The sequence below is a fragment of the Salmo trutta genome, chromosome 31 (assembly GCF_901001165.1).
Source record: "Salmo trutta chromosome 31, fSalTru1.1, whole genome shotgun sequence".
NCBI classification, from domain to species: Eukaryota; Metazoa; Chordata; class Actinopteri; order Salmoniformes; family Salmonidae; genus Salmo; species Salmo trutta.
Window position 1 is genome coordinate 23,879,355 of NC_042987.1, and position 24,264 is coordinate 23,903,618.

General features: G+C 43.0%; 1 protein-coding gene across 1 annotated transcript in view; it reads left to right on the forward strand.

Moving 5' to 3' along the window:
- The window catches only part of lamc1 (laminin, gamma 1), a 70,670-nt gene extending 46,577 nt beyond the window's left edge, over window positions 1-24,093 (forward strand). The window contains exons 3-28 of the mRNA XM_029725739.1: window positions 506-636; window positions 2,470-2,639; window positions 3,287-3,475; window positions 5,753-5,870; window positions 6,533-6,631; window positions 9,348-9,484; window positions 9,674-9,793; window positions 10,006-10,195; window positions 10,399-10,511; window positions 11,225-11,446; window positions 11,955-12,143; window positions 12,332-12,577; window positions 12,909-13,062; window positions 13,297-13,439; window positions 13,707-13,885; window positions 14,101-14,257; window positions 15,862-16,067; window positions 16,425-16,504; window positions 16,760-16,897; window positions 17,068-17,212; window positions 17,559-17,708; window positions 18,309-18,423; window positions 18,672-18,871; window positions 19,218-19,376; window positions 19,858-19,957; window positions 20,184-24,093. Coding sequence (XP_029581599.1) covers window positions 506-636; window positions 2,470-2,639; window positions 3,287-3,475; window positions 5,753-5,870; window positions 6,533-6,631; window positions 9,348-9,484; window positions 9,674-9,793; window positions 10,006-10,195; window positions 10,399-10,511; window positions 11,225-11,446; window positions 11,955-12,143; window positions 12,332-12,577; window positions 12,909-13,062; window positions 13,297-13,439; window positions 13,707-13,885; window positions 14,101-14,257; window positions 15,862-16,067; window positions 16,425-16,504; window positions 16,760-16,897; window positions 17,068-17,212; window positions 17,559-17,708; window positions 18,309-18,423; window positions 18,672-18,871; window positions 19,218-19,376; window positions 19,858-19,957; window positions 20,184-20,440 — 4,107 coding nt within the window. The 3' untranslated portion in view covers window positions 20,441-24,093. The remainder of the gene's footprint in view (window positions 1-505; window positions 637-2,469; window positions 2,640-3,286; window positions 3,476-5,752; window positions 5,871-6,532; window positions 6,632-9,347; window positions 9,485-9,673; window positions 9,794-10,005; window positions 10,196-10,398; window positions 10,512-11,224; window positions 11,447-11,954; window positions 12,144-12,331; window positions 12,578-12,908; window positions 13,063-13,296; window positions 13,440-13,706; window positions 13,886-14,100; window positions 14,258-15,861; window positions 16,068-16,424; window positions 16,505-16,759; window positions 16,898-17,067; window positions 17,213-17,558; window positions 17,709-18,308; window positions 18,424-18,671; window positions 18,872-19,217; window positions 19,377-19,857; window positions 19,958-20,183) is intronic.
- The last annotated feature ends 171 nt before the right edge of the window (window positions 24,094-24,264 follow it).

Here is a 24,264-nt window from a genome sequence, read left to right on the forward strand (position 1 = left end):
CATTTACAACTCCTGTTCAAAAATAATTAAAACAGTGTATTAAAATGTTGAACGTAAAACAGGCTATTTAAACCTGCATGTGTGGAAAAGTACAATCTTAATGTTACTCTTCTGCTGTTTACTCCGGATTTGTCCTCCTCTGCTGTAATTCTAAACAAGCAAACAAAAAATCTTCTCATTCCAGAACCAGTCTGATTCCATGAGAATGTCTGAGGTTTGGTTTAGATTAGTTTAGCTGTATTTATTTTTCTTCTAAATGGCTGCAATAGGACCTGGGATCAGGCTTAATCTCTCATTTAAAATTTAAACAATTCCTTGTACGTCAAACAAACCTATCGTGCAGTCCACATTAAAATCTCCAAAACTCTCTCCCTTTTCTCCACCGTCAAGAAAAGTTGTAAGTTAGTAACTCTCCATACATATTTAGCAGGCAAGGCCTGTCAGACGTGTTTGTAGAGTCTGACCTGGCTGCATTTTAACACTGTCCTTTTTGTCTTTTCTTCAGGAATGGGTGACAGCCACTGATATCAAAGTGACCCTGAACAGGCTCAACACATTCGGAGATGAAGTTTTCAATGATCCCAAGGTCCTGAAATCCTACTACTACGCTATCTCAGACTTTGCAGTGGGAGGAAGGTGAGAGTGGTTCCCTCGGCATTATGCTATCTCTATCTTGCAACAGCTTTTGGCAGCTTCCACTGCCTGGCTTTTCCCTTGTGTACAGATTTTTTCCATTTTATTTTACCAATACCATTGAATATAGCAATTTCACACACACAAGTATATTTTCTATGAATAATTCATCGTACAAGTTTTTATTTTATTTGGAATTAGAAATTCGAGCATAAAAAAGAAAAATGGCAACAAATAATTTATTCCTATAAAATTCTAGCCACACAGCGTGTTTTCTTTAGTGCAGATTCACAAAAAAGTCTAATTCACGATCATTTTCAGACCTCAAGTGCTCACAACAGATGTTTTTGTCTGGGTGTTCTTAGCTTAATCAAAAATCCAAAGTAGTGTAGTCTGATGACTTTTGATCAAGTTCATATCACATATCTGGCCCCATTTTACTTTGTGTGGGTTCATTCTCAGCAGCTCAACCAAGAATCCAACAAAACTATCCCTCCCAAGTTTTGATCTGAAAAGCCAGAAGAGAAGAGGGGATTCTGACACGTGTTAAACTGACCCCTTGCCGCTGCAGTGTCTTTTCACCTTAATCTGTTTTGAAATATAGAGCAGATTTCCATTACACAGCCACGTTGTTGGCATTCCTGCCTGGTTGTGCTGGATTATAGTGCACGGAAGCCGGAATGGGGCGGGCCCCGATATGACGACAGAGTTGAGTCCAAAGACCAAGCCAGTCCAAGCTGTGGTGTAGTAGGCCTACTCTACCTGTCAGGGCACCAAGTTCAAGGTCCACTGATCAGCCATGTCAGCACATCTACCAGCTAGCCTATATATTCTGAGTGGAAAATGGATCTGACTCATAGTACAGGTACTACAAAATGGAAAAGACAGTGAGGGAGGTTTGCTTTGTTTTTTTTAGATGAACAAATGGCCTATTCTGTTTAATAGGCCTCTAATGCTATAGTGTCTTCCTTCCTGTTGTCAATTTTTCCACACTTCGCTGCCAAGTAACACTTGAAACAATACCCAAATGTTGCTGCCATGCAAGTCTTCTCTTGTTCGGAAGGGCTCTTTCGAGGTGTCTCAGGTGGAGAATGTTCAGTCCTTCTGCATTGGGCAAACGCAATGGAGTTATCAGTCCAATAAAACTCTCCCAGTGCTGAAATTGATTTGGCTAACGGTGTAATAGGAATGTATTTGTTGATGGGTCATTAAGTCAAATTATCTTGAAGTGTTTTTGTGATTCCTAACAACACATACTTCGAGTAATGACTTTCAAACGAACAAGATGTAGGCTACAAATAGTGGTTTGTTAGATGGAGTCCACGTTGACGTCCAAGTTGCTGCTATCTGTCAAATGTAGATAGATGAACACCTATTTGTAGATAACTGTAAATATAACCATGCTACTATCATGTGGTAACAGGTCACCCACTTAAAAAGCTTGCATACAAAGGACAAAGGTGACTGACTTATATGATTGCACTGAAAATCAATGCAGTTGATATACCATATGGTTGGAGTGTTTGACTGTTTAACCAAGTAATTAAGTCTGTTAGGTTAATCAATAACTGAGTCCCATTTGATTTTTACAGTCAGGTCCTCTAAGACCAGTGCAAAAGACCACTGGTCAGAGACCATATTCATAAAGCGTCTCAGAGTAGAAGTGCTGATCTAGGATCAGTTTTGCCGTTTACATCATAATGAGTAAGATGACATAGACAGCGGGGACTTGATCCTCCTACTCAGAGAGGCTTTGTGAATACGGCCCAGATGTTTGAAATGTGCATTGTAACTCTCATGATGACAAACAGACTCCACTGTTCTCTGCTGTTCCAGGTGCAAGTGCAACGGCCATGCCAGTGAGTGTGCGAAAAACAACGGTTTCGGCAAGCCGGTTTGCAACTGCAAGCACAACACAGAGGGCGATGACTGCAATGTGTGCAAGCCGTTCTACAACGACCGTCCCTGGAGGAGAGCTACAGCCAATAACCCTAACGAGTGTCTGCGTAAGTCAGTCCCTTGCCATCCCAAATGGTACCCTATGTAGTGCACCACTTTTGACCAGAGCTCTATGGACCCTAGTCAGGGGCCCTGGTCAAAAGTAGTGCACTACATAGGGAATAGGATACTATTTGGGACACAGCCCAAGAGATGAGTGTCTGCGTAAATCCCATAGCAAGAGATCCTTCCTGTTTCTGTGCAGGCCAGGCAGACATTCATATCATACTGCAAATGCATAACTAATCCGGTTCAGAACAGTCCACACCACACTTCACACACCCACTTCCACACCCACCTCAATCTGCTTCAGGCCACATAATCTGCCATTTAGGGGAAAGTATGCCTGATATGTGAAATGTGCCAAATGAAATGCCCCACCCTTTAATGCAGGGAAGATTCAGTATGATATTGATGTTCCATATATGTATGTGTTTCTACCACCACCTCTCACATATACATTGAACCCATCATACGTTGTCCTTAAAATGTTATGGGGTAAACTGATGGCTTGTTTACCAAAGCCTGGTATGTAAAATATGCTTTTCCCACTCTGAAATCCGACAGTTTAAATTCTACTGCTTCCTCCCTAATATACACATACATTGATCTCACGCACACAAAAACTAATGGCAACTTTTTCCGGTGGTCCCAGCGTGCAACTGTAATGGCAAGAGTGCAGAGTGCTACTTCGACCCTGAGCTGTACCGTGCCACCAGCCACGGAGGACACTGCCGCAACTGTGCCGACTACACAGACGGGCCCAACTGTGAGCGCTGCCTGGACAACTACTACAGAGACACATCTGGCACCCGCTGCCTGCCCTGCAGCTGCAACCCAGTAGGTAAGTGTCTGGAGTCTATACCAATAAATCCTTATGTGCATCCAAAATGGCACTCTATTCCCTACATAGTGCACTACTTTTGACCAGAGTGCTATAGACCCTGGTCAAAAGTTGTGCACTACATAGGGAATAGGGTGCCATTTGGGATGTAGACGTACTGTTTCTATTGGGGTTAAAGGATAAGTCCAGTATGAAGCCAGGCTTTGTTGTGAAGGGACTGCCCTTGGTGCTGTTTTATGGGATTCAGCGACGAACCACAAGTCTTAATTAGGGCTGGGAATTGCAAGGGACCTCACAATACGATACTGTCACGATACAATATGTGTTGCGATTTGATACTGACATTTTATTGTAATTTGATGTTCCAAACATATTGCTCCATTTACTGTATGTCTGCTGCAGAGAGACAAAAGAGAGGGTGAGAATTTGTTTTGATCAGTAATGGAAATAAAAGACCTGGAGAACATGTTGACTATTTAAAATGAAGATGAGAACAAGCTATAGGATGAAAAATAACAGCGTTTTCATACATCCTCTGCTCTGTAACCTCGTATGCTACCATTATTGTGCGATGTGTAACCTAATGAAAACCACTGCAAAACGCATGTGACATCGATACTGCTTTAGCTGCCAATACGGGTTATTAGAACAAGACTGTCCGCATGTGGTGTGAATGATCTGTGCTCTTAAAACATGATTGTCTGCATGTGTGTTAGAGGTCAACCGATTAATCGGCATGGCCGATTTAATTAAGGTCGATTTCAAGTTTGCATAACAATCGGTAATCAGCCTTTTTGGATGCCGATTATGGCCGATTACATTGCAATCCATGAGGACACTGTTTGGCAGGCTGACCACCTGTTATGCAAGTGCAGCGTCAAAAGGACCTTGTGGCTGCAATGAGCCAAGGTAAGTTGCTAGCTAGCATTAAACTTATCTTAAAACTATCAATCTTAACATAATCACTAGTTAACTACACATGGTTGATGATATTACTAGGTTAACTTGCTTGTCCTGCGTTGCATATAATCAATGCGGTGCATGTTAATTTCTCATTGAATCACAGCCTACTTCAACTTTGCCAAATGGGTGATGATTTAACAAAAGCGCATTTGCAAAAAAGCACATTCATTGCACAAATGTACCTAACCATAAACATCAATGCCTTTATTAAAATCAGTACACAGAAGTATATTTTTTTTAAACCTGCATATTTAGTTAAAATAAATGCATGTTAGCAGGCAATATTAACTAGGATAATTATGTCACTTCTCTTGCATTCAGTGCAAGCAGAGTCAGGGTATATGCAGCTGTTTGGGCCGCCTGTCTCATTGCAAACTGTGTTTCTTCCTAAGAAAGTCCATAATTCATTTGACTGAATTTGACATCATCACATAACATTGAAGGTTGTGCAATGTAACAGCAATATTTAGACTTAGGGTTGCCACCCGTTCGATAAAATACGGAACGGTTCTGTATTTCATTGAAAGAATAAACATTTGGTTTTCGAAATGATAGTTTCTGGATTTGACCATATTAATGACCGAAGGCTCGTATTACTGTGTTTTTATTATATTATAATTAAGTCTATGATTTGATATTTGAAGGAGCAGTCTGACTGAGCGGTGAGCATTCAAACAGCAGTTTACTGCGTTTGCGAGCAGCTCTTAGCAATGCTTGATTCACCGCGCTGTTTATGACTTCAAGCCTATCAACTCCCGAGATTAGGCTGGTAATACTAAAGTGCCTATAAGAACATCCAATAGTCAAAGGTATATGAAATACAAATGGTATAGAGAGAAATAGTCGACGCGTCATAATTCCTATAACTACAACCTAAAACTTATTTTGCTGGGAATATTACAGGAGTGGGAATATTGAACCACCAGCTTTCATATGTTCTGAGCAAGGAACTTAAACAAACGTTAGCTTTTTTACATGGCACATATTGCACTTTTACTTTCTTCTCCAACACTGTGTTTTTGCATTATTTGAACCAAATTGAACATGTTTCATTATTTATTTGAGACTAATTAGATTTTATTTATGTATTATGTTAAAATAAAAGGGTTCATTGTTCATTCAGTATTGTTGTAATTGTCATTATTACAAATATATATAAAAACTGGCCGATTTAATCGGTACCGGCTTTTTTTGGTCTTCCAATAATCGGTATCGGCATTGAAAAATCCTAGTCGGTCGACCTCTGTGTGTAGCAGTGTGCTGAAATGTTTGAACTGAGGTTGGTCTGTGCTTCTATTTCCTCTCTACTGCCAGGCTCTCTGGCCACTCAGTGTGACAACACGGGACGCTGCAGCTGTAAACCAGGTGTGATGGGGGACAAGTGTGAACGCTGCCAACCTGGCTTTCACACATTGACCGACGCAGGCTGCAGGTAAAAACCAGCATTAACAAGCCAATCACTCTTACCAGCCACTCAGCATGTCATATTTATCTTTTTACTGCTCCAGATCAAACAATCTTAATGTTTTATTATGGTTCCTTCTAATGTATTTATCGTTTGCGCTTCATGTGTTTATTTGGGAGTGAGATGGAGCCTGTCAATTTTAGGGTGTATCCCAAATATATATTTTTTTAATGTAACCCTTATTTAACTTGGTAAGTCAGTTAAGAACAAATTGTTATTTACAATGACGGCCTACTCAAGCCAAACCTGGATGACGCTGGGCCAATTGTGTGCTGCCCTATCACAGCCGGATGTGATACATCCTGGATTCGAACCAGGGACTGTAGTGACGCCTCTTGCACTGAAATGCAGTGCCTTAGACCGCTGTGCCACTCGGGACCCTACTCCCAATATAGCGCACTACTTTTGACCAGGGCTCTGTTCATAAGTAGTGCACTATATAGGGAATAGGATACCATTTTGGATGCAGTTTAGAGTTCTGCGCCAGGCCAGCAATTGTCCTTTAACTTTATTTAAGGAAATAAACAGGCTCGCAGCACGTCTGCTTTAGATGGTGGCTGTCTGACCCATGCTGTTAATGTGAATGGCTGTGCTTCCCCTCTCCCCTCCATCTTCCTTCTGCTATCCAGACCTTGCTCCTGTAACCCTTCCGGAAGCACACAGGAGTGTGATGTCCAGACAGGCCGTTGCCAGTGCAAGGACAACGTGGAGGGCTTCAGCTGTGACAGGTCAGCGTCAGACCTACTCGCTCTCTCCGCCACAGGGATTCATTACACAGACACACACACAACACAGAGAGACAGCACACACACAAACATGATTTCCTTATACCAAAAAGATACTCTAACAAGGTGTTTTTTCAGTTAGGAATGTCTTTTGTCTGGGAATATTTATGGGTTTAGAGTGAAACAGGGTTACGAAAGACTGTCACTTAGGCAGTGAGATACGAGTTGGCTCCATTCAGCTCTTGCAACACAGTTTACGGTATTGTTCATTGGGCAGGTAAACTGTTTTAAAGGTACTTTGCTTTGCAGCATTTCAGCTCCTCTTCTGTTATCACATATCTTGAACTACAGATGTTTAAAAGCAGCCCTTGACACACAGAAACACAGGAGAGTACCCCTCTCAGTGAAAGAATGCTCTGTATGTGTGCAAAATGGAATTAGACCGGCCACATGGTTCCCCTAGCAGCAAAGGAGAAAATAGCCCATAGATAGCTCACCCCTCCCCACTGAGACAGACTGGCAGCCAGGCCTTCTATGGCTTCTCCCAAGCCCAGTCACCCAGCCAGTCACCGCTGGCTTGTTTGCTGCCTGGAACACTCTTCTCTCTGCCTTTGTGCAATGGCCACCACCTAACCCCATCTCTACCCCAGATCTCCCACCCCCAAAAACAGCACCTTTCCCCTCCACAGCCCCAGCTCCACAGACGCTGGTGGGTGTAACATTCCTCCCAGCCACCCAGCTGGGCCACAGATGGAATGAATGATTCCCCCCCGTGTAGATTTGTCCCAAATAGCACTCTATTCCCTATAATGTGGCCTGGTCAAAAGTAGTGCACCATATAAGGAATAGGATGCCATTTGGCACACTACAGTTTGTCAGATGCTGCATGGTCACTCACAACAAGAGACTGAAATTACAGACCGGTGTTTGTCTGTCTGCCTTTTAGGCGACAGCAGTTTCACAGTCTAATAAATTGTCATTCTCCATGGCTGTCATTCGATTAAAATGCGTTGACAGTTTAATCTCTGTTGAAATGTATACCCATATCATATGAGGACTCGAAAGGCAATGTAGAACTCATTATAGAATATAAGCTACGTCTCAAACTGAATGTCAATAGTTTCACATACAGTGCCTTCAGAAAGTATTCATACCCCTTGGCTACATAAGTATTCACACCCCTGAGTCAATACATGTCATAATCACCTTTGGTCGCGATTACACCTGTGAGTCTTTCTGGGTAAGTCTCGGTGAGCATTTCACACCTGGATTGTACAATATTTGCAATTTTTTTTTTTTTAATTCTTCGAGCTCTGTGAAGTTGGGTGTTGATCGTTGCTAGACAGCCATTTTCAAGTCTTGCCATAGATTTTCAAGTACATTTAAGTCAAAACTGTAACTCGGCCACTCAGGAACATTCAATGTTTTGGTAAGCAACTCCAGTGTGTATTTGGCCTTGTGTTTTAGGTTATTGTCCTGCTGAAAGGTGAATTCATCTCCCAGTGTCTGGTGGAAAGCAGACTGAACCAGGTTTTCCTCTAGGATTCTGCCTGTGCTTAGCTCCATTCAGTTTCTTTTTTATCCTGAAAACTCCCTAGTCCTTAACGATTACAAGCATACCCATAACATGATGCAGCCACCACTATGCTTGAAAATATGGAGAGTGGTACTCAGTACTGTTGTATTGGATTTTCCCCAAACATGACTTTGTATTCAGGACAAAAACTGAATTGCTTTGCCACATTTCTTTGCAGTATTACTTTGGTGCTTTGTTGCAAACAGGATTCATGTTTTGGAATATTTTATTCTGTACAGGCTTCCTTCTTTTCACTCTGTCAATTAGGTTAGTATTGTTGTGTAACTACAATGTTGTTGTTGATCCATCCTCAGTTTTCTCCTATCACAGCTATTAAACTCTTAATTGTTTTAAAGTTACCGTTGGCCTCATGGTGAAATCCCTGAGTTGTTTCCTTCAACTCCGGCGACTGAGTTAGGAAGGACGCCTGTATCTTTGAAGTGACTGGGTGTATTAATACACTATCCAAAGTGTAATGAATAACTTCACCATGCTCAAAGGGATATTCGATGTCTGCTTTTTTACATTTTTAGCTGTCTTCCAATGAGTACCCTTCTTTGCAAGGTATTGCAATATCTCCCTGTTCTTTGTGGTTGCGTTTGTGTTTGAAATACACTGCTCGACTGAGGGACCTTGTAATTATCTGTATTTGTGGGGTACAGAGATGAGGTAGTCATTCAGAAATCATGTTAAAAACAATTATTGCACACAGAGTGAGTCCATGCAACTTATTATGTGACTTAAGCACCTTTACTCCTGAACTTGTTTAGGCTTACCATAACAAAGGGCTTGAATACTTATTGACACAAGACAGTTCAGCTTTTCATTTGTAATAAAAAATTTAAAAAATCCACTTTGACGTTATGGTGTATTGTGTGTAGGCCAGTGACACAGAATCTCAATTTAATACATTTTTAATTCAAGCAGTAACACAACAAAATGTAGAAAAAGTCAAGGGGTGTGAATACTTTCTGAAGGCACTGTTTCCAATCCTAATACCTAATTTTACCTCAGTTTTATACTGTTAACTTTTTATAAAATCGATTGACTATATGTTGACTATCTATTTGCAGATTTAGACTTACCCATTGCGCATATCATTTTTTATGGACGTTGCAATTAAAAGGCTGTGGTTTATTTTAGGTGTAAGCTGGGCTACTTCAACATGGACCCGCAGAACCCTCAGGGTTGCACTCCGTGCTTCTGCTTCCAGCATTCCTCTGTCTGTGACAGCGCTGAAGGCTACAGCATTGACGCAGTCTCCTCCACCTTCGACCGAGGTGAGCCCATACACACCTTTTCATTGTGGGCCGTTCTGGCTCGGACAAGGCTTACATTTTATTATGCTGGAGGAAGTTTCTAGAAATATTCCGAAAGTATGCAAATATCACTTAAGTTTTAGAACAGGTATTTCTGATGTAAAGTTATTTGATAGAATTGAATGTAACAAATTTGAAATCTGTTCCTAGATGATGAGCGGTGGACAGGCCAGCAGCGTGACGGCTCCAGTGTTTCAGTCCAGTGGTCCGCTGGTGGAGAGATCTCCCTCATCTCCGATGACTACTTCCCAATGTACTTTGTGGCTCCAGGTACTGTGTGACTGACACTAACTCAAAACGATTTGGGGTGAAAGATGCATTTAAATTTTATTTTTTTACTATTTGAGAACTTCATTTAAGTGAGCCTATGGGGAAACCGTGTGATTGCCCCAAAGACCTATGGGAGATGGTGTCTTATCTAAATTGTGGTGACATTGTTGAAGTGATCCTAACAAGTATTTTTTGTTATCTCATTACTGTAGAGAGGTTCCTGGGCAATCAGCTGCTGAGCTATGGCCAGAATCTCACCCTGAACTTCCGGGTGGACAGGAGAGACACGCGCCTCTCAGCCGAGGATGTGGTTCTGGAGGGGGCTGGTCTCAGAGTGGCTGTGCCTCTCATTGCTCAGGGAAATGCCTATCCTGGAGAGAACATGCAGACCTTTGTGTTCAGGTGTGTGGAAATCATACAGACGTAACCCAGAGATGTGTATAGAATACCAGCACAACAAAAGTTCGTAATTTGAAGTTGGCTTTTTACAGCATATTCTGTTGTAATAACATAATTTAGAAATTGTTACAAAGCAAACGCATAAAGTTGTCGTATGTTATCTGATGTTGTGAATGCCCCACTAATTGTTTTTTTCTTTCTGTCAGGCTCCACGACAGCACAGACTACCCCTGGAGGCCCACCCTCACTCACTCAGAGTTCCAGAAGCTTCTGCACAATCTGACGTCCATCAAGATCCGTGGCACCTACAGCGAGAGAAGTATGCGCTCACTCTTCCACCTCACCTCATTTCACTATGTAAACCATGCATACATCCTGGTTCAGGGCCTGTTTTCATAAAGCATCTCAGAGTAGGACTACTGATCTATGATCATGTTTCCCCTGTCCATATAATCTTATGTATTATGATCTAAAACTCAAGAAAACGGATCCTAGGTCAGCACTGCTACTTATAGACGCTTTATGAATATGGGCGTAGGACTACAGTACTATCTGTCGGATTGGACCATGACAAGCGGCAAGTTAGTTAGGTCTAGCGAACTGGTAATCTTGAATTTCATATCCTTTTATCAGTTCTGAGGACATCACGGAGAGGATGTTAACTCCAGCCTAGTCATTATATTAGTGTGCCGGTTATGGCAGATTTTTTTCTCTCATTTCCCCTAAAGCCACAACGTGGTGGTGATTTACCCTGTTATTGAAGTCATCAGATCCTCTCAGAACAAATATCCGTATAACTCTAAGAACAAAGACATATAGTAATATTCAGTTATCCCACTACTTTAGACATGACCAGTGAGGCCTAAGCAATGCAGTAAAAATTAAAAGCTGGGAGACAAGAATGTTGGTGATCTGTATCTTTGATTCCATGTTCACGACTGTAGGCAAGGCACTTTGGTCACCGTTTCAGCCTAGTGGTCTTTCTTAAGACAAGATACGGATATGATCGAATCAGTGCTCATCGTTCCCCAGGTGCTGGTTACCTTGACGATGTGAAGCTGATCACGGCGAGGAGAGGTCCCGGGAGCCCGGCTCGCTGGGTAGAGAAGTGTACCTGCCCTCAAGGCTACGTGGGACAGCACTGTGAGAGGTGCGCCCTGGGATACAGGAGGAGCAGACCAGACCTGGGGCCCTTCAGTTCCTGTGACTCCTGCAACTGTAACGGACACAGTGACACGTGCAACCCCGACACAGGTCAGTGAGATGGCAATGACAGGATTGAGTCCCAAATGGCTCCCTATGTAGTGCACTACTTTAGAGCCGGGCCCATAAGGAAACGATAAAGCCCAGAGGACTAGAGGTTAGAGACAAGTCCTCAATCACCACATGACTGGTTGGGTAAATGTCCCAGACAGGAGTCATGCCGTAGACTTGGGCCCCTGTGACTGTATTTGTATCTGCTTGGCGAATTGTCTGTTTGGAACCGTGGGGGGTTCAGCATTAAATGTCCCCTTTATAGTACAGTGGAACAGAACAGAGAGTAACAGATCACACTGTCATCCAGTAATAACACACTGCTATAAAGAGATTTATCTGTGTGCCAAATGGTTTAAAACATGACTGATAGGCAGGCTACTCTCTCCTCATCTACTCTAAAGAGGTCTCTGGATGGAAAAATAGTGGGGCCCTTTAAACTCATCTTAGACTCCCCTCTGGTGGCGGCTAGAGGCATGACGTGTGTTTTTGACATGTCTGTTTGAAGGGATGTGTGACTGCCAACACAACACAGCTGGGCTCAGTTGTGAGAGGTGTAAAGACGGTTACTATGGAGACTCCACTGTGGGGAGTTCCAGCGACTGCAAGCCCTGCCCCTGCCCCGGAGGATCCACTTGTGCTGTTGTGCCCAAGACCAAGGAAGTTGTCTGCACCAACTGTCCTACTGGAACCACAGGTAATAATACATGATTTGCTGTACGCTTTTTTTTATTCACAAAATATTAAAGTACACAGTTAAAAACATAAATAATTTTTCCAAATTGTGTGGTATTTACTTATTTCTTAATTTAGTTTACAAGTTGTTGGTATGGAAGCTTTTATTCAATATTCATAATCACAACTATGAATTGCGTCTTTCCGCAGGCAAGCGCTGCGAGCTGTGTGATGACGGTTTCTTCGGAGACCCCCTGGGGGAGAACGGGCAGGTGAGGGTCTGTCGGGCCTGTAAGTGTAGCGACAACATCGACCCCAACGCTGTGGGCAACTGTGACCGAGAGACCGGGGAGTGCCTCAAGTGTATCTACAACACAGACGGCTTCTTCTGTGACCGCTGCAAAGAGGGCTTCTATGGAAACCCTCTGGCCATCAACCCCAACGACAAGTGCAAAGGTAAGACGAGAAAATGACCAGCATGACTTTTGGGTGTGTGTGTGTGTGTGTGTGTGTGTGTGTGTGTGTACTCAAGTTCCACATACTGTACAGAATGACTGATGTTGGCTGATGTGTTTATTGGTAGTAATGCGTGTCTCTTCCCCCTCCTGTGTTAATGGGGGTCTCTTCCCCCTCCTGTGTTAATGGGGGTCTCTTCCCCCTCTTGTCCCCAAATAGACAGTGTTCTATTCCATTGTACCGTGTGTACAGTTCAGATAGTTGTACTATACAGAGGTGACTGATTCTTGCTGTGTTAGCCATGGGTTTCTCTTGTCTCCCCTGTCCCCAGCCTGCTCCTGCTCTCCATATGGCACAGTGGACAGACAGACCAGCTGTCTACAGGTCACAGGCCAGTGCCAGTGTTTCCCCCACGTCACCAACAGGGACTGCAGCGCCTGTCAGCCTGGCTTCTTCAACCTGCGGAGCGGAACAGGCTGTGAACAGTCAGTAACAGTGCCCACTTTGCCAACACCTCAATATGGATATTTAGTGGAAGTGTTTCTTAGTAGGAATAGAGGTCTATGAAGCTTTTACCTGTCTGATTTTGATCACTGTACCTCAACTGTTGATATTTTCTTATTGGAAATAGAGGGCTGTAATACGCTATCTGTCGGATTTGGATCGCTGGTATGTTTCTAAGTTGGAATGTGCCTTGACCTTCTTTGATATCATGACAGGTGCAACTGCAATCCTATTGGGTCCACCAACGGTCAGTGTGACATCGGTTCCGGTCAGTGTGAATGCCAGCCCGGCGTCACCGGTCAGCGCTGTGAACGTTGTGAGGTTAACTTCTTCGGATTCGGATTGTCAGGCTGCAAACGTACGCTTTCTCTTTCTTAAATCTCTTTAATCTCTCGTTAACATGATGAAACTCTGAGAATGCGTCTTAATGAGCCATGCAGCTATATTACTTCAGTAGGTTGTGACATGGTCTAATGGGAAGAGAATATCATCATAACCTGAAGACTGTCTGACTGTATTTATTGTCATATCTTTTCAACCTCTGCTCTGAAATCACACTTATGTTTCAAGAGCCTCCTTAATTTTGGCCAGTTTCTCATCTCTCTTTATTTTTCGTCTACTCTAGCGTGCGACTGTGACCCAGAGGGCTCCTCGACGGCCCAGTGTAAGGAAGATGGCCGCTGTGCGTGCCTTCCAGGCTTTGTGGGAGCCAGGTGTGACATGTGTGAGGAGAACTACTTCTACAACCGTTCTACTCCCGGCTGCCAGCAGTGTCCGTCCTGTTACTCCCTCGTCAGAGACAAGGTAAAGAATCTTGGTGTTTTCGTCAGTGGATTATCTTGTCAAAGTTGAGTTGTATCACACCATCTCTTCTCCGTCCTTTCCTGTCTCTCCACTGTCTCTGTCCAATAAACTTCAAATATCCTTAAAATATATATTTAATAAAGTTGAGTGTGCTTAACATGTCTGTACAGCTGCATAGGAACCCACTCTAAGCCTGTGGTTTTACTCTTACGTAGGTGAACCAGCAGAGACAGAAGCTGCATGATCTGCAGACTTTGATTGACAACCTGGGCTCCACGTCAGAGACTGTGAGTGACAAGGCATTTGAGGACCGACTGAAGGAGGCAGAGAAATCCATCATGGACCTACTGGACGAGGCTCAGACCAGCAAAGGTGCAAGCCTTGACCCTTTCAGGGATATTACATGTAATGTCTCGCTTGCTTGAAGAGATGCTGTTCTATTCATTAGCCATTAGATGAAATTGATCATGTGAATTTTTTAGGACGTAATGGGTCAATCGAACAAACGTTATTGTCCCGAGAGGGGAATTTGATGGTGTCACTAGGTTGAAACAATGCTGTTCTTGTCAACTAGAATTAGATCAAATGAATCATGAATTTGTGGAGTTTTTTATTGTATTGAAAGATTTAGGCAGGGATTAAACCCCGGTCTCCGGGGCCGTACATGTACATATATAAACTCAGTAAAAAAAAAAACGAAACGTTCTTTTTTCAGGACCCTGTCTTTCAAAGATAATTGCTAAAAATCCAAATAACTTCACAGATCTTCATTGTAAAGTGTTTAAACACTGTTTTCCTTGCTTGTTCAATGAACCATAAACAATTAATGAACATGCACCTGTGGAACGGTCATTAAGACACTAACAGCTTACAGACGGTAGGCAATGAAGGTCACAGTTATGAAAACTTAGGACACTAAAGAGGCCTTTCTACTGACTCTGGAAAAACACCAAAAGAAAGATGCCCACGGTCCCTGCTCATCTGCGTGAACGTGCCTTAGGCATGCTGCAAGGAGGCATGAGGACTGCAGATGTGGCCAGGGCAATAAATTGCAATGTCCGTACTGTGAGACGCCTAAGACAGCGCTACAGGGCAGACCACGTGTAACAACACCTGCACAGGATCGGTACATCCGAACATCACACCTGCGGGACAGGTACAGATGGCAACAACAACTGCCGGAGTTAAAACAGGAATACACAATCCCTCCATCAGTGCTCAGACTGTCCACAATAGTTGTAAGGCAGGTCCTCACCAGACATCACCGGCAACAACGTCGCCTATGGACACAAACCCGTCGCTGGACCATACAGGACTGGCAAAAAGTGCTCTTCGCTGACGAGTTGCGGTTTTGTCTCACCAGGGGTGATGGTCGGATTCGCGTTTATCGTTGAAGGAATGAGCGTTACACCGAGGCCTGTACTCTGGAGCGGGATCAATTTGGAGGTGGAGGGGGCTGTGTGTCACAGCATCATCGGACTGAGCTTGTTGTCATTGCAGGCAATCTCAACGCTGTGCATTACAGGGAAGACATCCTCCTCCTTCATGCGGTACCCTTCCTGTAGGGTCATCCTGACATGACCCTCCAGCATGACAATGCCACCAGCCATACTGCTCGTTCTGTGCGTGATTTCCTGCAAGACAGGATGTCAGTGTTCTGCCATGGCCAGCGAAGAGCCAGGATCTCAATCCCATTGAGCACGTCTGGGACCTGTTGGATTGGAGGGTGAGGGCTAGGGCCATTCCCCCCAGAAATGTCTGGGAACTTGCAGGTGCCTTGGTGGAAGAGTGGGGTAACATCTCTCAAGAACTGGCAAATCTGTTGCAGTCCATGCGGAGGAGATGCACTACAGTACTTAATGCAGCTGGTGGCCACACCAGTTGACAGTGAGAGGATGTTTATTTTTTGGCTGAGTTTACATGGGAGTATTTCCACTCAGAATGGGAGTTGTGAATGCTGCTTTGGTTTTTTTCAGATGTGGACAAAGGCCTGCTGGAGCGCCTGGGGAAACTGAACAGCACACTGACCACTCAGTGGAATCGTCTGCAGAACATCAGGAACACCGTGGACAACACCGGAACCCAGGCCGACAAGGCCCGCAACCGGGTCCGAGACGCCGAGGACCTGATCGGCCGCGCCCGCGAGGAACTGGACAAGGCCAAGGAGGCCATCAGCAAACTGGTGGGTCATCCAGTAATTCATTTTTTAAAAAGTAACTAAGGATGCGTCCCGAATGTTACCCTATTCCCTATATAGTACACCACTTTTGTTTATAGGGCCCTGGTCAAAAGGAGTGAATTATATCGGGAAAAGGATGCCATTTGGGACGCAACCTAAGACACTTGGAGGACTGATCGCATGATCTCACAGCCTTATCTAATTTGGATGTAGTATATTTTTATTGTTACTGTTCTTGTTGCATAAACCCTTAGTTCATGTTTGTTCCCGACCATAGCACACTGATGAATGCCTTCGTCCTGCATGAGAGAAACAACAGGAAGTTCATTGATTCCCTACTTTATTATTTTTCTCCTCCAGGACATCAAAGCACCCTCAATCAGTGGAGATCCTAACAACATGACCCTTCTGGCAGAGGAGGCTCGCAATCTGGCCAACAAGTAAGGACTGTAGCTACAATGATGAAATAATTATCTTGTTCTCTGAAATGTATTGCTCCATACAATCCACCCTGGTTTCCTGGATATCCAATTCTTCTGAGTGGGAGGGGGGAAAGTGCACATGCCAAATAATAAACACCCTATCACCACTTTTGATCTTATTATTTGATTATATTCTTGCGCTGCAAGAAACCAAAAGACAGCTTTCTGCTTCGTCTATGAAAAACAAATCCAATCCCTCTGTGTCCTCTGCAGACATAAAATGGACGCGGATCAAATTGAGAAGATCGCCAAGGATGCCAACGACACGTCCACCAAGGCTCTCAACCTGCTGACAAAGACTCTAGATGGCGAGGGCAAGACCAACCAAGACATTGATGAGCTCAACAGGAAGTATGTCACTGTCTGCAACAGCACTTTTCTGTGATTCCTCTCTCTCTTTCCTAAAAACGACAATTAAATTATACTAACGTTGATCCTGTCCGGAAAATGTCTTATAAGCTAGTACAGGTTCAAATCCCATCCGCAGTTTTATAATTGAACTATCATGTTCATCCACTCAGGTACAATGAGGCAAAGGATCTGGCCAAGAACCTGGAGAAACAGGCCAACAAGGTGCATGCTGAGGCAGAGGAGGCAGGCGACAAAGCCCTGAAGATCTACGCTAACCTGACAAGCCTGCCACCTTTCAACACCAAATCACTGGAGGTCAGTTACATGAAGTGACCGTAACCCTCTTTTAGGTGGAGACAGTGTCTCCATCCCAAACGGCACCCTATTCTCTATATAGTGCACTACTGGTCAAAAGTAGTGCACTAGAAATGGAATAAGGAGCCATTTAGGATGCAGACACTCATCAGGAATCATTTGAATTATTTTATGTATTAAACAAACCTTTGAAATATGTTCTCAGTCTGAGTGAGTGACAGGTTACTCTTCAGTCATTGAAAGGGTTTGAGTATCACAAGACATACATGTAAATGTAAAGGGCCGTCAGGACATTACTGAAGTAGTTTCAAAGTCTGGAAGGACTTATCTTGACATCCCATTATAGGACGAAGCGAGCAAGATCAAGAAGGAAGCATCTGACCTGGACAAGCTGATTGACAAGACCGAGAAAGAGTACAACGACTTGAGGGATGACCTGAGAGGGAAGGAGACTGAGGTCCGCAAGCTGCTGGAGAAGGGCAAGACGGAGCAGCAGGTAGGACTAGAGACCTTTACTTGGGGTTGCAAAAATTCCGATAACTTTCCCAAAATGTCCAGGTTTTCCAGAAATCCCGGTTGGAGGACTCCCAGATTTCCTGCTAATTCCCTCCTGATTCCAGGAATCTTCCATCCACGAGTTCTGGGAATTTTGTGAAGTCGCCAGAATTTCGCAACCCTACTTTTATTTTATCTTTCTGGTGTCTATAAGCTTTGCTCTAAATAGATCTATGTCTCATGTAGAGCTTGTGATGGTTTCACCCCCTTTGAAATTGCTAGTGTGTGTCTCCATTTTAAGATTTAGCTTTAACATGCCTCATTAAACAAGGCATGAAATTGAAAATGATTTGCATATGTGACGAATTACCACAGCATTGATTGGCCTCCTCACTCGTTCAGCCACTAAATATAGCGATAATGAGCAAGCCGTGAAGTCAAAATTATTCAAATTAATTGAGCTGTTTTTGTTCTCTGTGGGATGTGTCCCCAATGGCACCCTATTTCCTATAAACTGCACTACTTTTGACCAGAGCCCTATGGGGATTAGGGTGCCATTTGTTAGACAGTCATTAGTTCCATTGTGTATCTGTCCCTGCAGACTGCCGATCAGTTGCTGGCTCGTGTCGATGCTGCCAAGGCGCTGGCTGAGGAGGCCGCCAAGAAGGGGAGGACCACCTACCAGGAGGCCCAAGACATTCTGGGAAATCTGAGAGGTACTTAGTAGCAGGACTGGTGGAGAGGCCAGGGAAATGCCCCTTTCTGGATTTATTCAGAATAGTGGGAGTGAAAACCATATCGAGACCACTATGCTTTAAACACTGTACATTTTGCCTCTCAGATGGATGTTAAAGAGAAAATACCATTGTTGTATAAAATATGGTTATAGTATTGAGAGAGAATATATTTAATTTAGGTGTTTACTCAACCTTTCTTGTCATTGTCTTTGGTGCGTCCAACACAGACTTTGACAAGCGGGTGAATGACAACAAGACGGCAGCTGAGGACGCCATGAAGAGAATCCCAGAGATCAACGCTACCATCATCGCGGCCAATGAGAAGACCAAGCAGGCTGAGGGGGCGCTAGGCAACGCAGCTGCAGACGCCAAGGAGGCCAAGAGCAAGGCAGAGGATGCAGAAAAGATAGCCAGCGCTGTGCAGAAGGTACATAATATTACTGGTATATTGTTATATTATAGCTAGTTAATTTATGACCATTTATGCTACTGTCCTGAAATGACGTGGCCAAAATCAGTGGTGGCCTCTTGATATAAACGGTGTTTCTCAGTAGATTAAATGTTTTGAAAATCGATTATTTTTGTGGTCATCAAATGTGATGTTTCACATAGAATAATAAACCCACTTTCAAACTGTCAACATGCACTAAGCCCCCTCTGTCCCCCTCTCATCTGATGTATCAAAAAATAAACTATTCAACCGATAAGAAATTATATACCTGCTTTCAAATTGTCAACATGCATTAATCCCCCTCTGTCTGTTCACCCCACAGGGTTCTGCTAAGACCAAGGCGGATGCAGAGAAAGCCTTTGAGGACACTATGATACTGGATGGGGAGGTGAACGGCATGATGGACCAGCTGAGTGCAGCCGAGGCAGAGCTGGCCAAGAAGAAAGCTGAGGCCGACCAGGACATGATGATGGCTAGCATGGTGCGTGTCTGTCTGGTCGGCATCCCAAATGGCCCCCTATTCCCTGTGTAGTGCACTACATTTCACCAGGGCCCATAGGGCTCTCGTCAAAAGTAGTGCATCATATAGGGGAATAGGGTGCCATTTGGGATGCATGTTCTCTGTCTGGTGCTCTGTTGTTTAAATCCAATGATGTCATTAGATTCTCATAACCTTAGGAACCCAATACTTAGGAATTCCTAGAAGATCTCTTTGGGTTGGAAATCAGAGAGCTCTGAGAATGTTTGTGCATAGAAGCCGTCTACGCAGAGCTTGAGTTGCTCAATGTTTGTAGTTCTTGTCAAAGTTGTTTAGAGAAAAAATAAACAATGAGGCTAAACATAAAGAAAAGGAAGTGGATGAACACTGCTGAGGGTTAAGGAAGTGTTTTACAACTGTTTATGTTCGTTGTGGTCTGGAATTCTGACTCTGACGTGTCAACTATGTTGTTTTGGTATTTCAGGCATCAGACAATGCGAAGGAAGCGGAGGACAACGCCCGCAAAGCCAAGAGTGCTGTCAGGACCGTTCTCAACACCATCAACGACCTGCTCAAGTCACTGGGTGAGTGAATGGTATTTGATTAAGCAAACTGGTTATTTTTGTGAAGGTAAGAATACAAGCAGGGATATAATTAAGTATTGTCATTTTATTTAATCATTGTTTCTGGCTTGTGCATTGTGTGTAACCAAACAATATTCCATCAGTCAGGGTTTTACTTGCACAAGTCAAAATGACTCTAGTCTTATGTCATTGAGCTAAAGCTTACATCTCCTCTGTCCCGGTTCAGGCAACATTGACAAGGTGGACCTGAGCAAGTTGGGCTTGATTGAAGGGTCGCTGAAGCAGGCCAAGGACAAAATGGCGAACAGCGACCTGGACCGCAAGCTGGCGGAGCTGAACGACGTGGCCAAGAGCCAGGAGGAGATGATCACCGACTACGACAGGCAGATCAGGGAGATCCGGTCTGACATCGCCAACCTCAACGACATCAAGGACACTTTACCCGACGGCTGCTTCAACACCCCATCCCTAGAGCGACCTTAACCCCCTCTCTCTCCACCACCTGTACCCTCCTTCCCCATATCCCACCTGTACCGCTCCTTCCCCATATCCCGCCTGTACCGCTCCTTCCCCATATCCCGCCTGTACCGCTCCTTCCCCATATCCCACCTGTACCGCTCCTTCCCCATATCCCGCCTGTACCGCTCCTTCCCCATATCCCGCCTGTACCGCTCCTTCCCCATATCCCGCCTGTACCGCTCCTTCCCCACATCCCGCCTGTACCGCTCCTTCCCCATATCCCGCCTGTACCGCTCCTTCCCCATATCCCGCCTGTACCGCTCCTTCCCCATATCCCGCCTGTACCGCTCCTTCCCCATATCCCGCCTGTACCGCTCCTTCCCCATATCCCGCCTGTACCGCTCCTTCCCACGTCTAACACTCGGGCAGAATGCCACCTTTTTACCAAAACGGTTGAAATGTTTTCTTTTTTCTTTGTCTTTTTTTTATACAAGAGAAGCTAAGTTTCATGGTTTTAAAGAAAGAGAAGAAGCAGCTTTGACATGCAGAAACGTGAAATGAACTAAAGGCAGTCGACAAAAAACGTGCATCCATTCTCCTTCGGTGCAGCAGGTTAGGAGTGGTGTGGCATACCTCGCTCCAGAGTAATGAAAACCCACATGACTGCACCACCTCCAGACTGTTCCTACACTTCTACGTGGGGGACCATTACACTGTCTTGTTTCATCACAACCTAAACCACCCCGACAGAGAAACAAGGAGAAATGTCCTCAGCCTTTTCGGTTGGGTCTATGTCATATGATATAGCATTTGTTTTATTTGATATGGTATCTAACAAGTTATCCTTACCCATCATTCTAGACCCAAGGGCATGCTGGGAATGGTTTGTCTGCGAGATATATTTTAGCTATAGGTATTGTGCAACTTCCAATACATATGTGCCATCCTTGGTGTTATCAACCATTTGTTTAAAAACAAGCAGTGAAGGAATTCTCACAAGTTTATATATTTTGTTTGCCTTCATTCACTTCCAAAGCTACATGTCTTGCATGGAGAAAGTATTCCTGTTATTATTACACATTTTTACAGTATTCAACTCTACTGCACATTCTGCTCCATACCCACATTAAATAATACTGCAGTTTACTATAGAATACTACAGTACTTAGTATAGAATTCTGTAGTAAACTGTAGTATACTATACTACACATTGCACTACAGCATTTCCCAAATTCTGTCCTCTAGACCCCAAGGTGTGCACATTTAGTTTTTTGCCCTGGCACTACACCGCTGATTCAAGTAATCAACTCATCAAGGTTGGATTATTTGAATCGGCTGTGTAGTGCTAGGGCAAAAATGCACCTCTTGGAGTCCCCAGGACAGAGTTTGGGAAACGCTGCTGTAGTGTATATCGATCATTGGTAGTACTTACTATAGAATGTTGTAGTATACTATAGTAAATACTACAGTATACTATAGACAAAAATACTACAGTAATGTCCGCAAAAACACTGCAGAAAATTACTGTACTATATAATATTACAGGATTTAATTTGCGTATACCCTGCCCATTCCCATATCCCAATTTGTGGCACCAATAAGTGACAAACCTACGTTTGGTATAGTATAGATTATATATTGTGTTCCCTACAGGTTATAAAAAGGAGCAGAAGCTCTGAACTCTCCGTTCAGACCTCAGTCCTACCGACCTACAGGTATGGTAAATTTTCTTTTGTGTATTTTTTCCAATAGGTTTTCCTCAAGGATAACATGTCAAAGATAATAAAACAAGAACATTATAGTAAATACTACAGTTATTTCCGCAAAAACCCTACAGTAAATACTACACTCCGCAAAAACACTACAGTAATTACTATAGTGTATATACTACAGTTTTTTTCTTACGACAGTGTTTACTGTGAACAGTAAATACTACAGTAAACTACAGTCATGTCGGCAAAACTACAGTAAATACTACAGTATTCACTGTATTTTGACACTACATTCACTTTTTTCACTACAGTATTTTTTCACTACACTGAATACTACAGTAAAGTCTCCAAAAACACTACAGGGAATACTATAGTATTTAACAATAGTATACCTTAGTTTTTTTTCATGTGGGCATGCACAACTGAAAAGCTGTTAAATGAAACCAGCAAGTGGGTCTTTAAAATGGCTCTGATATTTTTGACATTTGAGACAGTCCTGTACCGCCCAGTTAAACAATATGGTTAAATATAATTGTATGTAAAAAAAAATATATATATATATATATATATATATATATTATTAACACTACAAATCTTGTGTTTTGTCTGATGTTTTTTCCTCCCTAAGCTGCTGCTTAAAACAGGTGTATTGCAAATCACACATATTTTTTAAGACAAAATTCTACACTATGCAACTTTGTACATTTTGCGTAGCAAGACTTTATCTGATACACTGGTGCTAATAATTATTTCAAATGTTATATTTTTGTGTGAATGTTTTTTATTATGATATAGAGTGAGGAAATATTATTTGTGTAAATATATGCTTAAATGATTCAGGGCTGGCTGATTGTTAAACCCAAGACCCAGCGGCCATCGTATAGGTTCTATCGCTAAAAAATCAACAAACCTCCACGTAATATATAAATATATATGATAAGTTCTGTGGTATAATATGCTTGCTTGTGTACATGGCTCGGTGTTGTTGCCTCATAGCTCTGCCATTATTAATTTGTGTTTAATAATCAGTGGGTGGTCACCAATTAATTGATGAATGCTTTTAAAACAAGAACTTTTATCCTTGACTCATAAATTCAGGACTGTGTAAGGGATGGCCCTAAAGAAGCCATCGGTCTACATTAAGCCTATCGTTTCATTTTACTGAATTGAATTCCTTGACTCCAAGAAAATAAACTTGGTCACAAGTTGGTAGTTAACCATTTAGTGTTTTGTGCTTTAATATGTGGTCAATATTCACATCACTTAGTTCCTAACAAGGGCGTCACGTTTATCGCACACATTACGTTTCAGACAAACACTCTTTTCACACATAACATTGTCTCCTCACACGTTCGCTACTCGGTGTCCTCGCATTTCAGTAGAACAGCAGGGATTTTGTTGATGGGTCCAGAACATCAGCCAGCCAGCCAGCCGCGATACAGTAAATGAATAGGTTATAACCTGGAAACCACTCATCCTTCCCATTCAACATCTCTCATCCTCAATACACCAATACTCACTCCTTTCCTTAGCCTGCCTTCTATCATGTTATCTGTTGGATAGTTGTTAGCTAACCTTTTACCCACAATTTTATAGATGTGGCAGCGGCTAAAACGTTGTACTCTGCAGTGAACCATCTTTTGCCATCTCTTAACCCTCCAGGCTACCACACTGCTGTGGAAGAATGTGCAGCACATACTGTTTGATGTATAAAACAGTATTTCTAATTTATAATGTCTCAAGTATTTGTATTATTTTGTTGCAGTAGATGATGATATGTATGTGTTGCACAGTCTTGTTGTGGTCATTTGGCTATGGAGGGCATGTTCTGTTGTACAATATAATACAATGGCACCAATTCACTGCAACATTTCATTTGTGAGGACCTGAGAGAACCCTGTTTGTGACCCAATTGCCTGTAAATCCAATCGTAACATTTTAAATAATAAAAAAATTATTACAGGATTTGCTTCCGTTGACGTGTGATTGTATTAAATGTCATGCTGCCTCGGGGTTCTGTACGTTGCATTTGCTAAAATATAACATTTCTTATTAATCTCTTATTTTATCTCTTAGTTTAATCTTGAGGATATTTAGTCTTTAGGACATTCAGGAAAATATTTTTCAGTATTAGAT